This window comes from Tenrec ecaudatus, chromosome 11 (genome assembly GCF_050624435.1).
Source record: "Tenrec ecaudatus isolate mTenEca1 chromosome 11, mTenEca1.hap1, whole genome shotgun sequence".
NCBI lineage: Eukaryota > Metazoa > Chordata > Mammalia > Afrosoricida > Tenrecidae > Tenrec > Tenrec ecaudatus.
Window position 1 is genome coordinate 106745001 of NC_134540.1, and position 16828 is coordinate 106761828.

A 16828-nucleotide genomic window follows, 5' to 3' on the forward strand; every position below is an offset into this window, starting at 1 on the left:
CAGGGCCACAGAGCGGCCGGAGGAGAAAGATGAAAGCCCACCGCAGTCCCTGTGGGAAGCAGGGATCAGACACACTGACAGGTGCTGGTAACTGTGGGGAACCCTGGGCTCAGAGTGCACAAACGTTCAGGGGCAACGACCTCTGCTAAGGGCATGATTTTCTCCAAGAGTCCGTAACAGCAGAGAAGAAAGGGGCCATGCTATGGTGAAGCAGAATGACGGCCGGCCTGGAGGGCTTCTCCCTGATGGCAGCCACAGAGGGCTCTCTGCAGGGAGAGCTGGCCGTGAATAGAGACACCCCATCGGTGGAGTCAGTCACGCAGACATGAATCGCTGCCCCTGTTGTTAGACACCCACCTAAAATCCGACCCTCAGGGACCCCACCGACTTTGGAGTAGAACCGCGCTCTCCAGCACTTCATGGGCGTCATCTTCCAGAAGCAGATCAACAATCCTTTCTTCCACGGCACCCAAGTGTATTTGAACCGCTAGCCTTTCAGTTAGTAGCAGAAAGCAACCCATTTGGAGCCAGGACACCAATGCAGTGCCCTAAATGGGAAGACGGTGTGATTTAGAAATGGGAGCAGAGAAAACGAGCGCATGGGGGGTGGGTGCCTGGGAGAGGAAGGTCGAGGGTGTAGAGGTCTCTACTAGGTTGAAGGGCAAGTAGAACAAAATGAAAAGCCGACCAAGTTGGGTCCTGAAAATCCAGCAGGCGTCAGCCCTGAAAACAGACCGCTCATCAACACTGGGTTCTCATAAAAACGCTACACCCTATCTACATACCTATCTTTCTCCTCCCTCTCCCTCTCTCTCTCACTCACAACCCCTGCCTTTCTTACTTTGCCCCTACGTTCCTAGGTGAGGGGCACATATTAAGAATCAGAAGCCGAGGGGATACCTGCAAGTACCCATCAATCACACATCAGGTGTAAGCGAGCTCCAACTGTGTGCATACATATGTATACTTCTATACAGTTCAGAGACAGACCTAAAAATTACTTCTATGACATTTTCCATGAAAACAAATACTAAAGTGCTTTAATAAAAACATGTTAAGAGAACACCATCTCAAGGCTCAATCTCTCTCTCTCTCTCTCTCTCTCTCGCTCTCTCTCTCTTCCTCTCCTTCCCTCTCCATTTCCCCTCCATTTTTTCAATGTCAGGCATGTGTTTAACCCGGACAAAACCATGCTCTATGGTTTTCCCTTCCAATGGCTTAGATCAGGGGTCCTCAAACTTTTTAAACAGGGGGCCAGTTCACTGTCCCTCAGACCCGTTGGAGGGCCAGACTATAGTTTAAAAAAATATATGAACAAATTCCTATGCACACTGCACATATCTTATTTTGAAGTAAAAAATGGTGCAAAAACACCCGGCAGGGGGGATAAATGTCCTCGGCGGGCCGCATGTGGCCCGTGGGGCTTAGTTTGAGGAGGCCTGGCTTAGATATTGTCTTCCATCTAGATCAGCGGTTAACCTGTGTGGGTCACGACCCCTTTGGGATGGCTAATGCCCCTTTCACAGGGGTCGCCCAATTCATAACAGTAGCAAAAATACAGTGATGAAGTAGCAACGAAAATAATTTTATGACTGGGGGGGGTGTCACCACAACATGAGGAACTGTGTTAAAGGGGGTCACGGCATTAGGAAGATTGAGAACCACTGGTCTAGATCGAGGTAATTGAGCTTCTGAGTTCTGCTTGCCAAAAGAAATGGCGATTGACAGATGGCAGTGTGAAGACGATGCGAGATAGCCAGAGCCCTTTATATTTCGTGCCTAGCAGGAAATTAAATTAAACGATGAACAAACAAAAGTAATTTCCTTATTCCTTCCTAATGCTTTTTGCTGGAATCCTTGGAAGATGCTGGATTTAAACATGTCCCCAGCGCAGCCCTCCTCTAGGGGGGGACGAAGAGAGTGGCGCCACTCCTGAGGTGGTAAGCAAACTGAAATGAGAAGAGTAAATATATAATTTTCCTAACATGCATTAAGGCCGAGCAATCAACCTCCGTTTATTACTTCCAGTTTATATAACTTGCATAATTATTATCAATCTTGGAAGTTAATTAAAAAAAAACCCAGATTCCTCTTTGTGATTAAAAATAGGGCAATGCCTTTTATTAGCACCAGTCATGTCAACTGAGGAAAGACATTCTGGCAACACATCTGCTGTAAAATGGCCTGTGCCAACTGTGTGACAAAGTGGAGCCACCCAGGTTGCAGGCCGACAGATGACCGTCTCTGTGTCCCGTCTTCCCCTCCCCACTCCTCACGTCCCATCAGCTGCCAAGTCCTATCAATTCCCCCTCCTCCGTTTCTCTCGTGCCTGTCAGCTTCCTGCCATTCTTCCTGCAGCGCTTGGCTTGGACCCCTATCAGCCACTACTATGCGCGTGTGATACTGCTGTGGCCTCTGGTCACTGGCTCTCTCGTCCCTATTCAGTCCATCATCTACACCGGCATGTGTCACTGCCACTACCATGACCAATGTGCTGCGTTATCATAGCTAACCCATCATGGCAGTCTGGGAACGTCTCACAGCAGGGGCAAACTGTCCTGGCTGAAGTATGGAGTTCCTGGGTGGAGACTGACTCCTCCCTACCAGATAAGTGACCTCAAGCAAGTCACTTGTCTTCCCACATACCTCCCTCGTCCATAAGCAGTGAACTCACTCACTGCCATTGAGTCATATTCCAACTCACAGTGACATATAGAACTGATGTTGTGCGTTTCCGAGAGTATACACCAGGGGTCTTCAAACATTTTAAACAGGGGGCCAATTCACTGTCCCTCAGACCGTTGGAGGGCCGGACTATAGTTTAAAAAAAACTATGAACAAATTCCTATGCACACTGGACGAGTTGGCTACTAAGCAGGACAGGCAGCAGCAGCAAAAACACCCACCAGGCTGGATAAATGTCCTCGGCGGGCCACATGTGGCCCACGGGCCGTAGTTTGAGGAACCCTGGTATAAACCTTTTCAAGAGCAGAAAGCCTCATCTTTCACCTGAGAAGCAGCTGGTAGCTTTGAACTGCTGACCTAGTAACCCAATGGATTACCCACCAGCCACCAGGGCTTCAGCAATGAGTTATTCATGAATTCACAAAATATTAGGTAATAAAGTAGAGGCTTGCGTAATGTCTGGCACACAGCAAGGCATTGTAAAGGAAACTCAACCAACATCTGTTGACTCACTGTGTTTCCAAGGATCACATCGGATAAATAAAATCAGAACCACTGAATTCTTATTATGGTTACTCTCCATTCCAAAGGAGTCCTACAGAGTGGGTTACAAGTGAAGCTGCTAACCAAAAGGTCATCAGTTCAAATACTTCTTATGATATGCCCTCATGAAATGATCATTGGAGATACGGGTACGACAGCAACGCGTGGTGAAGAAATCAGATGGTGCCAAGCTGTTAGAAAGAAGAGAGTTTGGTTCTTAAAGGTTTGTCTTAAAACAAGCAGTGCTCTAAGTGAGGTGTCAGCTAAGTCCACACAGAAGGAGTACACCAATGTAAAACCAGGACTGTGGATAATAAAATCCAAGATACAAGGACGGAATTGTATTAGAGTTTAAAGTCTAGGCACCCAGTTTACAGAGGGCTATGGATGGCTGTGAAAGGCCAGATGAAGAAATGTGACATTTGCACAACTCATTTGAATATATTTAGACTACTGAATTGTATGGTGCATGCATTCCATGCTAATAAAACTGTTAAAAAGTAAATACACAAATGGGGGGAGGGGCGTTCAGCTTGTCAAACTTACACTTCCCTCAGAATATGGTCCATTTTTAATATCTACTTGGACATTCTCCACGGCGGTGTATTCTTTTTATTTATTAGGTTCGCCTGATTCTCCTTTCAGGGAGAAAATAGCAAACAGCTGTTAGCGGCTGACTGCAATCAGCCCCGAGCCGCCGAGTTTCCACTTTGATCACCAGCATCTAAGCTGACATCCAAAGGGCTGAGTTCACATATTCCAGGCCAAAATTTAAGTTCTCCTCTTTGCTTTCAGGGAGCTACAAAGAGAAGCTAACCATCCTGAGGGGGTAAAAAAAAAAAAGTGATTTATGAAAGCAAATTTTAATCTATTAAAATGGCTTTTAAATTTAACCTCGCAAAGCCAGAGCCAGACAGCACAATTTATCATTCAAGTTACAGAAAACACAGTAATGACTGCGTAGAGCAGCGTGGGCAGAAATACAATTTCAGAAACTCTGCTCATCAAAGGAGCCAAAGGCAATACTGATAAGGAGGGAGGAAAGGCGGCTTGGTTGTGAAACACTGGGGCGGCATGGGGAATGCTCTCCACTCAGTCTGGCCCAAGCTGCAGCTGCCGCCGGGGCTGCCACGTGGCTCTAGGCACACCCGCCTCCCCTCCTCGTGTACACGGCCAATTAAACGAGACCCTCTCCACCCACCTCTGCTCTACCTCCACCACTGCTTGCGGGTAGCCATTCCTAGTAAGAGGAAAGGATTAACTTTAAAAAGTGAACTACAACTCGCTGCCATCAAGTCAATTCTGGCTGACAAAGTAGCTCCGAAATCCCGACGCATTCCTTTCCTTCATCACGGATGGGTGGGCGGTGGTGGCTCAATGGCAGAAGTCTCACCTTCCACACGGAGAGCCAGGTGCCAACCTCGGTCAATGCACCGCATCCTGGGCAACTCCCCCTGCCGGTCAGTGGCGAGTTGCGTGTTGCGTGATGCCAAACAGGTGTCAGCGGAGCATTCGTGAAAAACGAGCCAATGAAAAGCCCCCTGCATCACAACTATCTGAGTCCCAACTCGATCGTGCAGCTGTCGCGGGACCAAGCGGTGCTCCCTTCCATTGTGCACAGGGTTGCCCTAGTCAGAAGCTGATTCCGTGGCAGGTAACAAACGACACTACGTTACCACTAAAATCAGATCGAGGTTCGGGAACAACGACGCTGGCTGAGACTTGTAACTCAAGGGGAGTCAGAGCAGAGGAGCTGTACGAGAAGAAGGTATTTTGCTCTCAAGACATTTACTGAAACGTCTAGTCCATCCCCTGGTGGGGAATTCTTAGCAGCAGCTCCTCAAAATGGCACAGTCCGTAAGACAGCTAAAATAGGAGGCGGCAGTGGGATGGGGTGGCGAGAAGAGGGGGAAAATTCACAAAAACAAAGTGACAGTGCCATCCAAGGTTCAGACACAGCTTTCTTTGCAGAAAAGGTCCTCCTGTTTAGATGGAAAAGGGGTCCCAAAGAGCCTAAACAGTCCAGTAAAAGACGTCGTAGGAAGACCCAGTCTTCCAGATTTTAAAGTATACTCTAAAGCTAGAGTAATCAAAACCCCTGGTACTGGTATTATGACACAAAGAGTCACTTTAACAAATGGCGCTGGGAGATTTGGGTTTCCACGGACCAAAGAAGGAAACCGCATTCGGACCTCAAACATATATATGAAAGTCCATTCCAAAGGGATCGAGGGGTTAATGTGAAAACCAGACAAATAAAAGTGGGGGGGGGAATAAATTTAAAATTTTAAAAATAAGTGAGGGGAAACACAAAGGTTTGTTAAGGTACCAAATTGTAAAACAAGAGATTCTTAGCTAGGACACCACAGGCAAGTGCAGAAAAAGACAAGAGAGGTAAATAACGGGGCGCTCATGCCAACGCGTGCATTCCCATGCACTCCAACCCTCCAGGACAGAGCACAACTCCCAACGTGCGTCCCCCAGGCGGCGACGCTCTACAGGAACAGAAAGCCTCGTGCTTCTCCCTCAGAGCGGCCGGTGACCTCGGGGTCAGCAGCCCAGTGTGTAATCCACAACACACCACTAGGCTTTCTCTAAAACTGATAAATGGGGCCTCATAAAAATTTACGACCGGTTCATCAAAGGAGTTTCTCAGGAAAGGAAAGAGACAAAGTACAGATGGCAAGAAACATGTAGGGAGACATATAAGGTACTGATTCGTGCCACAACACAGATTGACCCGGAAAATAATACGCTGAGTTGAGTAAGTCGCGCACAAAAAGGCAACTATTGTGTGATCTGTGTATGTGAAATATCTAGGGCAGGGAAGCTGATTAGTGATGGCCCGGGCTGGAAGGATAGGAGCCGAGCGAGTCTTAGTTCAGGGCACTGAACCTCTGTTGACCACGTGGACTAATGGCAAGAACAGTGGTGATTCCAGCACAATACATGTAATTACTGCCCGTGAATTACACATGTGAAACCCGCCAGCTTGGTCGATGTTTTGGTCTATATATTCTTACAGCTTTTCAAAGTGACTAGCTTGAACGGACATTTTGCAAAGACCCACACAAAGCTAGCCACCTCCCTACGTGAAGGCCAGCCCAGCCAGAAGCGGCCAGCGTCAGTTTTCTCTCAGGAAACATGAGGTTCACAAAAAGCAGGCGCGGGGAATGTTTTTAAACACGCTTCGGATGTTCTCTTCTGAGTGAAACTAAGCTGGAAAAGACAACCGTACATTCCGACCTGCATTCAAGACGCTTGTGCGGAACCACGGGGCGCTTGAAGAACAAATCCTCACCTGAAAAGTCCAGACTGCAGCGGCGACGACGGGAATGGAATGGCAGTTCTCATTGCACAAGGGAATTTAAACAATGGTTTATTCACTTACGGACTGACTGAATGAGACCCCTGAGGAGGACTCCCATGATAACACAAGACAATTTTGTCCCCAGAAAAAACCCACGCAGTCGCTTTTGCGGGGCCATGAAAACTAATCATTGTCTTAAAATGTTTGCATTTCTTCTGTTTTTCAACAAACCCCTTTGTTTTATTAAATACAGGTTGTCTGAAAAATACCTGATTTATTTCCAAATGCTTTCTCCCATTATCAACTGGGCTCGTGCAGTCCTCTCTACACCTCGAGGACGCACACACAAACACACACACACACACACAATTACACCATATTCTGATGGCCCATAACACACGATGTATACATCACAACATGCTTACTGCACCCTCACTGCCCGAGAGAAGGCTGTGAGAAGTTGGTGGAAAGCGTGATGAAAAGACGATGGAATTTTCCCATGAACTGGTTGAAGCCCCTCCATGTGTCTTAAACATTTATTAGGTACATAGTAACTAATGTGTCTGGCCAGGCTTTGCTTAAAAAAAAAAAAATACACGTGTTGTTTTTTTGAAGATTAAAACTTCCTGTCCTCAAAGAGCACAAGTGCCTGGGGAATTACAGAAAGTTAAGCCCTCTTATCAACAGGTATGTCTCAGCTTCAAAAAAGGAGAACAAAAAGCCTTTAATACTATCTGGACCAAGCACCTCATTTTGCAGATAAGAAAACTGAGTCTCCATGATGTAAGGCAAGGGTCCTCAAACTGTTTAAACAGGCGGCCAGTTCACTGTCCCTCAGACCCATTGGAGGGCCAGACTATAGTTTAAACAGAGTATGAACAAATTCCTATGCACACTGTCCATACCTTATTTTGATGTAAAAAAAAAAAAAACGGGGCAAAAACACCCGGCGGGCTGGATAAATGTCCTCGGCGGGCCACATGTGGCCCGTGGGCCATAGTTTGAGGACCCCTGATGTAAGGGAGCTAATAAGGGAGGGAGGCAAGATTAAGAGTCTAATTAGAGATACAGATGATTAATGAGGGTCCTCAGTCAAGAGGCAGAAGAGAAAGATGGCCCCAAACAATAACACCTTGCAAGACCTGGAGGGTTGGTCACATTTTGTTAAATCAAGGCGTTGGGTGGGGGCAGGGGACGGCCCAGTGGTGCTCAGGATGGGGCAGGTAGGAGCAGCACAGACTGGAGAACGTGGGGAGTGGTCAGGAAAGCCAGGCAGCTGGAACCAGGCCCTTTGTCAGACAGCAAGAAGGGGCCAGTCTGAAGACTGCGAAAAGAGGAACCGACGGAGGTCTTGTAAGGAGATGCAATACAGTGCAGGGGAGAGCACTGAGCCACAGTGGTCAGCCAGGCTCGGTTCCAGCCCAGTCCAGCATGACCTCCAATTCCTGCAAGCGGGCGAGGGAGTGGCTTGAAAGTTCTTCCCATGGCTTCCAAGAAGACAACATCCACTTCCTGTCCTAAGAATGAACTCTCCTGAGAGCTAACTGACCTAACATATGTGCAGGCAGGCTGTTCCCCTTAGTGAATATCCACTGGATCCCAGGCACCGATCCAAGGGTTAGCATATGACAATGCAGGAAAATCTGGAACACCTTACTCCCAGAGTCCACAGATAATCTTTTGTCCTTAGATGCGATGCAAACCACAAAGGATCAGAGTCTGTGAGAGAGAATGGAGCCCGGTAGTGTACGGGATGACTCCAGGGTCTGCTAGCTGCAGTCAGCAGTTCAAAGCTGCCAGCCGCCCTCGGAGAAAGATGAGGCTTTCTACTCCCTGCAAGAGCTACAGCCTCGGAACCCACCAGGGGCAGCTCAACCCGAGCCTATAGGGTCACTGCGAATCAGGGTGTACTCAGGGCAATGAGTTTGCTTTTTGAGTTCTGGGTGGTAGAGAGTGAGATCCTGGATAGGGAGTGCTCGACTGCTAACCAACAGGCCAACAGGTCAAGTTCACAAAGAGGCCTCCTCATAAGAAAGACCTGGTGAGGGAACCCCCTTCCAAAAATCAGCCATTGGAATCCTCACGGAGCAGTCTTGTTGGGGTACCACCTGGCTTTGTGGTAGAGCATGGCTGTGCAAAGTGCCCAAGTGCCTTCGCTGTGTAGCTCAGACCTCGATGAATGCTCAGTGTTTGCTCCTGCCCGGCCTGGCCCAGGAAAGCGGCCAGAATTTATACCCAGCTGTAGTGACACCTTCTGAACAATGCAGTGCAGAGACACAAATCCCTCTCTCCTGAGGTGACTGTCACCAGGGCTGGTTCTCCTCGGCCACAGCCACGTCAGTCCCTCTGCTTCTGTCAGGCTTCCCTGCTCCTGCCTGCATCCACCTGACTGCCCCCAGCGGGTGCCTCCCGCCACCTCAACACACATCAGGTGCCTGCCCGTCACCTGTGGGCATCCTGCCCATGCGTTTTCTACCAGAACTGCTGAGAAGCAGCAAGACAAAAATGTGAAACAAACAAAAAAAATTTTTTTAAGGCTACCTTTTATTTCCTCTGTTCCTCTCGGCTCGCTACTCCCCTCTATGTTGATACTGTTCCTAAAACTACACAAACGGAATAAACACTTGAGTAGAGACCATCTGCTGCAGCGCAGGGACACCCCTGTGAACTGTTTGTTCATGAAGGCAGGGCGGTGTGGATGGCCGAGAACAAACCTCCCCGGGAACCTTCAGGGGCGGGGGCCTGCTGGGAGCGGAAGTGCTGTTAACTCTTCCACTGCCCCAGCAGCCAGTAGCAGTACAGTCTCCAGGTGCACATCAGCACATTACCACAAACGAGAGGTGCGTGTGTGCCCCATTTCCCCCTGTAAAGCCCATTAAGCTTTTCAAAAAGACTTTGCTCTTAATCTTCTGTCTGGAGTGTCCAACTCTGCAGAAAACAGCCCCCAAAGGCTGTCCGAGTTTACAGGACGAGTCAGTAGACCAGGTGTGGTAATGGAACCAGCTACAGAATGAAAAAACATTACCGTGTTGGCTTCTGAGGCCTTTTAAAAGGTTAACTCTCAAAAATATAGCTATCTATAGATATATGAAACCACAGATAATGATGGGGACCGCCCGAGTGTCGGTATCTGTTCAAAGAAATGTTTAAGGGATTTGCATTAAAAATGACTATATTTGTCTACGTCCATACTGTGAAACAACGCAACAAAAGGAAGATGGCAAAGCCCAGGAAATCAAATCCAACGGGAAAGAAAGACAAGGTTCATAGAAAAACTTTTCCTGAGGACACCACTGCAGACACAGCGGGCCCCACCCTGCTATCAAGCTGCATGGCAAATTGGAGAGAGCAACGAGAACTCATTTACTCCTGGCATCCAACCAAAGGAGGGGGTGTGCGCAGGTGAGAGCAGGACACTTCCAGGGTCAGGAAACCAGTCTTGATGAATTAATCACACACACACACACACACACACACACACACACACACACACACACAGCATGGAGCAAGACTTTAATGCAATTATGAAGTGCTGGCCTCTTTGCAATGCCAGGACCACTGTGTACTAGTCCCCAGTGCAGTGACCCAGTGCGACAAGGCCGGGCAGGGATGTTTCTCTTCTTAAGGAGCATGAGGTAGCAATTTAGACCCAGCCCCATCCATCGAAATGCTGATATCTAGCTTTCTACAGCCAGCGCAGGAAAACATCTGTTGCCCATTGGTTGAGAAAGAACCTTCTTAGCCAAACAATGAAAATATCAATAGCCGAGGCCTGTGAAAAAATAACAAAGACTTCATTCTAGTGGTGATTCTTCTTGCCAAATAAACTTCTCCTAAGATTCTGCCATTGATCATGGAATATACCCAGACACATGCCAGGCACTCTGCTGAGGACACTGAAGTCAGAAGGCACGGTCCCCCGGCCCGAGAAGCCCGGCAGTGTGGAGGGACACGGTACTTAAAAATGCACATGGAGTGGGAGGGGTGTTGGGTTTGAAAGCTCATGGGAATGTGGGATGAGAAGAGAGTGGATTATTTTTTCCCAAACACATTTTGAAGCCCCTGGTACTACTGATGATAAACTTCTACAAAGCTCTTGTTCCAGGTGCTACATTGGTATCAACTCTCTCGTGCCTCATAGGAACATGCAGTTGGGTTGGCTGTCACATCTCCTTTCACAGAGAAGACGCTTGTCCCGGGTGAGTAACTAAGTGAGTAGAAGCTAGGAAAAACATCCAGGCCGTCTGGCTCCACCCAAGACATCTGCTAAGAGGGAAGCAGCCTCGGGCACCGTCCAGGTAAGATCCGCGGCTGAGTGGGGCCTTCCCGGGCTCCGGGCATTTCCTGCAGCACCGTGTTGGTGCAATGGCCGAAGCGTATGGCTGCTAACCAGGAGATTCAAACTACCAATTGCGTCCGGGGAGAAAGCTGTGGCAGTTAGTTTCCATGAAGAGCGACAGCGCTGCAAACCCCATGGGACAGTTCTACTCTGTCTTACACGGTCGCTAGGAATCAGAATCGACGCCAATGACATGGGTTGGGCAAGCATCAGGGTCCTGGGTGGCGCAAACAGCTGGATGCTCAGACGGTGATGAAAAGACTGGCACTGGCAGTTCAAGTCCACTCGGAAGCACCTCAGAAAAAAAGCCTGGTGATTGACTTGCAAACCCCCCGCCCAAGCTCTTTGAGGACGCTCTGGAGCAGGTTTCTGACACACAGGGTCCCCATGCATCAGGGGAGAGGGGAAGGAGAAAAGATCGGGCAGGGATGCGGCGACAAAGGCCAAGAGCACATATCAGAAATTATCAAGCAAATTATTTCTAGAGAAGCCAGCACAGTTCAGCTCCCGGTTCCCAGGCAGGGTGCACCTACGCGCTTAGCTAGTTCAATAGCAGCTAGGAAGAGAGCCTTGAGAAGCCTGGATCTGGGGAAGCCAAGGAACTTTGGGTGAACACACCACCCCAGGGCAGCCCGGAGGCAGAACACACCTCAGCAAGCATTTGCTCCTTCATCCGCCAAAATCACACAGGGAAACCCCGTCTCACAGGAGGGGCAGTTAGGGACTTCAGGCCTAAAGCCTTAACAGTACCAAACAGGAAACACTGAAACTAAGTACCTGGCTAAACCAGTCTGGCAACAAAAAGAGAAAATGAAGGGGGAGGAGGGGAGGGGAGGGACAGGGGGGCGGGGCGGGAGACACGTGTTCCAAGAGGCGTAATTAGAACTGGATGGCAGGTGCTCTCCTCAATGCAGGCTTCAATGACAGCAGATTAGCTGTGGCTTTGTTCCACTGCGTAAGAAGACATGCCCATGCCCTTGAAAGATATGAATTCCACAGCAGGGAAATTAGAAAGTCACGAAGGTCGCCTGCCGTGGGCCATAAACACCGGCAGGGCTGAACAGAGCTCTTCTGAGGGTCTCTTTCCCAGAAACACTTGCTGTTGATTCACACTTTCTCAACGATGCTCTGTGACATAAATGCAATTTACTGAATCATCGCCCATAAAAATGATTAAATGATGGGTTACACACACATTGGTGCCAACTAGTAAATGCCAGTCTAAGCCAACAGGCGTTAATAGACAGTCTCCACATTAAAAACGGGTAATGTCCCCCAACGTCTGTGTATGGAAGCTGGCTGCTTGGAATGCGGAGGGGTGATTTTCTTCCTCCACAAATGGTGTTAGGTGGGGCAACCTGAGGTTGAGATGGACCACAAACACTGACTCCATCGTGGTTAAGAATCGACAGCCCCTAACCAATGGGAGGGAGAGGGGGTATTCGGATGAAGGAGCCATCCTAATTGTGGAGAGTCAGTCACACACTTGACTCTCTCACCTCTGTCTGAATGTTCCCTTGACCTCTAGCAGGAGCTCCATTTTGGAGGGGCTGGGAAGAGGAAGCAGGGGCTCTGTGGGGGGACAAAAACATGGAGCAGAAAAAGCACACCAACTAGTGAAACGGCAAAGCAGAGACGGAAGCTCCTGGTTCATTCCTCTCTGTCCAAGCTCCTTGCCACCCGCTTTTCTCTTCCCTGGGTCCCAAGATGCCAGACTCTCCATATTAAGGGATGTCACACTGTGGGTTCCGGTCAAGGTTTCGGTATCCCCTCCCACACCCACCTGTGGGAACTGAGGTCAGACTCCACTGCTCCCCAGCATGCATATGGATCTTCAATGCTTTCCTATGGGATTCTTGTTGCCAGCAAACTGCCCAGGAACACACGTACACACTCACACCAGTGTTAGAGGTATGACAGCTAAGTAAATTACACTGAGATTCATCCGCAATGTCATTTCCCATCGGATACAAATATCTATACGATGCAGTCACAAACATACGTAGGTACATGTAATAACGTGTGTACAGAGGGAAGCCAGGGGAAAATGCAAGTCACATGGCCACTGATCTCACTGCATAGCAGTGAACTCATGCATGAACCTTAACGTCAGAGGTGAGCAGCAGGACCGGGGAGAGGCGAACACTGCGGCCAGGGCAAGCTGAATACTCAGACCCGCCATACCACTGACACGTGAAGGGGACTGGCCTTCCTGTGGCCACGGCTGCCCACACATCGGACCTCACAGCGACACCCCCGACTTACAGGAACTTCAAATGCCTCCTGGGTGTCATCCAGCATCTGGATTTTGATAGACATGAGCTTTCCTGATGGGGTTGAAGGCGGCTTCTGTCCATGTTCCAAGGTACTGATCCCCGAGTTCTCAGGGGCTCCCAGTCTCGAACCTGGAGTCGGCCTCTGCTCAATTTCTCCCATGATTAAAGTAGCTTATATAATATCTGGAGGAAGCAATGAGAGAAAAAAATATATTAGGAGATGCACCCACATTGGGCTGCTAGCCCAACCAGGTCAGTGATTCAAGCCCACCACTCACTCTGAGGGAGAGATGCAGCGGACTCCTCCCGTCCCCATAAAGATTTACAGGCACTGAGAGTCGGAATCAACTCGATGGCAGTGGGCTTCATTGGGCAGTGTTTGACAGATCTCGGGGGGCACAGTAGTTATACGGTAGGCAGGCAGTCTGCTCTCAAAGAATGATAAAGTTGGGAATCCCATGGAGCACCGTTCTACTCTGCCCTTTTGGCATGTCCTCATGAGTCAGATTCAATTCAAGGGCAAGAGATCTGGTTGGGGGGGCGGGGGGGGCATCATTTGTCTTCTCTTCATTATGGGAATTTTCCTAAACCACAGGAGGATAAAAATACTCAAGATTCTCTTTGTGTGTACCTTCAATGACATCAAGCCAAGTGAGACGCCGGTTCATCCAGTCACATAATGTCACCTTGAGCTACTTGAGACATGCATATAGTTTTGCATATTATATTATTTTGCATATTTGCATATTATTTCATAGTTATCTTTTCTAGTAATTTAGTCACATACTGAAGGTATAAAAGCAGCTGTGTTCAACAGATTATTACTTAGTGTCTACAATGAGAGATGCACTACCTTTTTACATGTTTGAAGCCCAGTGGGAGGATGATCAACAGTACACAAGCCACCAATTACCTTTTATGGACACAGCAACATGCTAAGTAATGTGGGTATTCTACAGATAAACAGATCAAAAACACACTTGACTCTCAGGCTTATAATCTGGTGGAGGAAAGTAAACACACATTAACACAGGAACTTAGGTAAAGTCTTTTTTCCCATCTCTGTAGCTTGCTTTATGATAATAATCTTCCTATTTCCTTCCAGGTCTGCCTTTCCCAAGAAGCCATTTAATATATTCTATTGGGTCCCTATGAGTCAGAATAGACTCAATGGCAGTGAGTTTGGCTTTTGGTTTTATGTATTACTAGCAAAGGAGCCCAGGTGGTACACCGACTAGGCTGCTAACTCAAAGGTCGGTGGTTCAAACCCACCTGGAAGCTCTCCAGGAGCTAAGACCTGGCGATCTGGTCCCATGAAGATCACAGCCTAGGAAGCCCTAGGGGACAGTTCTGTCAGTTGGGGTCACTCTGAGCACCCCACAACAGCACGGACAGAAGTACTCCTACCACCATACTTGGCCATCACCTGCCTCCTGTCTCCGGGCACATAGCGCTTCTCACTTGCCTCTCCCCACCTGCCATCTCCGTGCTGTCTCGTCCTCCTTCTCCCTGGTGGGTCCTTCTGGCAGAATGCCCTGCCCTGCTTCTCCCCCCAGAAACTTCTATCGCTTCAAATCTCAGTGCAAATGTCACATCCCCATTCCCAAAGGAGGGCATCCGTGCTGCTGCCCCTCCTGTTCTCTCACAGTCTCATCAGGGTGCTCGCTCAATCCTTTCTGGGCTTCCTGCTAACTTCCCCACTACCCAGTGACTGCCCTAAAAACTGGAACCAAAGCTGAAATGCTCATTGAATCTCAGCACCTACCTAGGCACAATGCCTGCCAGAGAGCAGAGTCTGATTAAGACTGCTCAGACACTGGGCAAAGGCATGGCAACATATGGACAAAGGCGCTTGACACAATGCATACATGGATGGTTTTAAGAGCTGTAAGGACCCCAATAAAATGATTTCTTAAAATAAAAATTGGAAGAGAGAGAGGCTGGGCAAATGCAATACTATGGCAGTGTATCACGTGTGGGGAGAGCAGGGGGTGCAGCACGGTCACTGTGAGATGACGTGGCTCAGAGAAAGGGAGCATCCATCAAAGCGAAGGTAAGGAACTGAACGCGGCCGCCTCGACGTTGGGAGACAGCTTGGAAGGAGAAAGGAGCCGCTAGGAGTGGGCATCCCTGGGCATGACGACAAGACGAGAGGGCAGAAAGACGATGGGAGGTGGGAAGAGGGCTGAGAATGAGTAGAGTGCTCAAGAGTTAAAGACGCATTTTGAACAAATAGTAGAGTCGGACTACAAAAGGCCTCCATTGCTGAGCTGAAAAATAAAGTCTCCCATCTGTAGGCAGTAGGGAGCCACCGGCATAAGAAAATACACAACAAAAGCAGGATTTCAGAAACATGAATCAGTAGATGGTCTAGAATAGGAACTGGGTAAAGCGGAATAGGGAGGTAGGGTCGGGGCGGGAATTCAATTACAGAGCTCTTTTCAACCAACCATACTGAAGTGGAACTTGCCTCGGGGCAATAGAAACAACAGGTGAGACTATAAAACCTACTTTCCTTTCAAACTTGCTGTCAATGGTTAACTACTGAGAACAGGAGATTAATCAGAAAGCTGTGAACCCGCAGACTGGACAAAGTACAGAGGAAGGGGAGAGTTGGGTTTGGGGCACTGTTTGGGGTGAGAACAGGATTTGCAAGAAAAGGCTGGCAGAGAGGTGAGCTGAATTTGGAGTGTGGATTCAAGGTTCCACTGTCTGTTTAAGGGAATGACTGGAGAGTGGACTGGGGAAGGCGGGACAAAGGCTGCACTTTCAACAAGCAATGCCTCTCTTGAAGGCCAATGAAGAAGAAGATGACCGTGGCGGTGGGACTTTACTATGGGATTGACCCAACACCCAGGGAAGTGGCATGGAAGTAGTCACCTGAGCCAAAAGCGCTGGCTGGGTCTGACCCACGTATTAACCATCATATGCAGCCGGTTTGTGTTGCCTAACTCATTCTCAGCCTCCTCTTGAATCACCTTCCCAGAATTACCCCCATAAAGTCCCCATCGGAACGCCTACACCTTCCTCAGGGGTCTGGCCCTGAGCCCAGCAGATCAAAAACTAGTCTGGCAAGAACTTGGGTCACTGTCTCAAATCACCACAGCCTGAAAGATGGGCCCTTTGATCAGACAGGGAAAATGTAGGATCACCATTAAACAACTGCATTTGCTAGTCTTTTCTCCCACACGCCTCTTCCCAACCAACTCAGGCACCCTGTACAATCAGGGCTCGATGACAAGGCAATCTTAGAGAAGGGCGAATCGTTCTGAGAACTGCTCCTCCTGTTTTGAATATCCATCTATGACTTCGCAATTCTATTAATGTAAGTAATTATCTGATTATTTCTACAAATAACACTTTCCCATTAACTTTGTTCTAATCTATTTGATTCTGACTGAAGCATTGGTAAAATGGCTTATTAATCAATTGACAGATACCCAGGACCATGTTTGAACAACCAAAGTGAGAAACAGATCATCAATATTTGTTCAATGAGCCAAATATTACTGGAATTAAAAAGTGAGGTCTGTTCAAAACAACTTTCAAGCAAAGTGTGGGGAAAGGAAACAAAAAAAAAAACCCAGCTGATGCCCAGCTTTCAGGAAGAACAGTGTCTGAGGCCTTAACAGCTTTTTTTGTTTTTTACCAAACAAGCAGCCATCCAAGTGAGAT

The 16828-nt window shown here is 48.4% G+C and overlaps 1 protein-coding gene across 2 annotated transcripts in view; it reads right to left on the bottom strand.

Annotated features, from left to right (window-relative positions):
• The window catches only part of FARP1 (FERM, ARH/RhoGEF and pleckstrin domain protein 1), a 345779-nt gene that overhangs the window by 246881 nt on the left and 82070 nt on the right, over positions 1–16828 (bottom strand). For both annotated transcript variants that reach the window (XM_075563476.1, XM_075563477.1), the window contains exon 2: positions 13143–13336. In XM_075563476.1, coding sequence (XP_075419591.1) covers positions 13143–13313 — 171 coding nt within the window. In that variant the 5' untranslated portion in view covers positions 13314–13336. The remainder of the gene's footprint in view (positions 1–13142; positions 13337–16828) is intronic.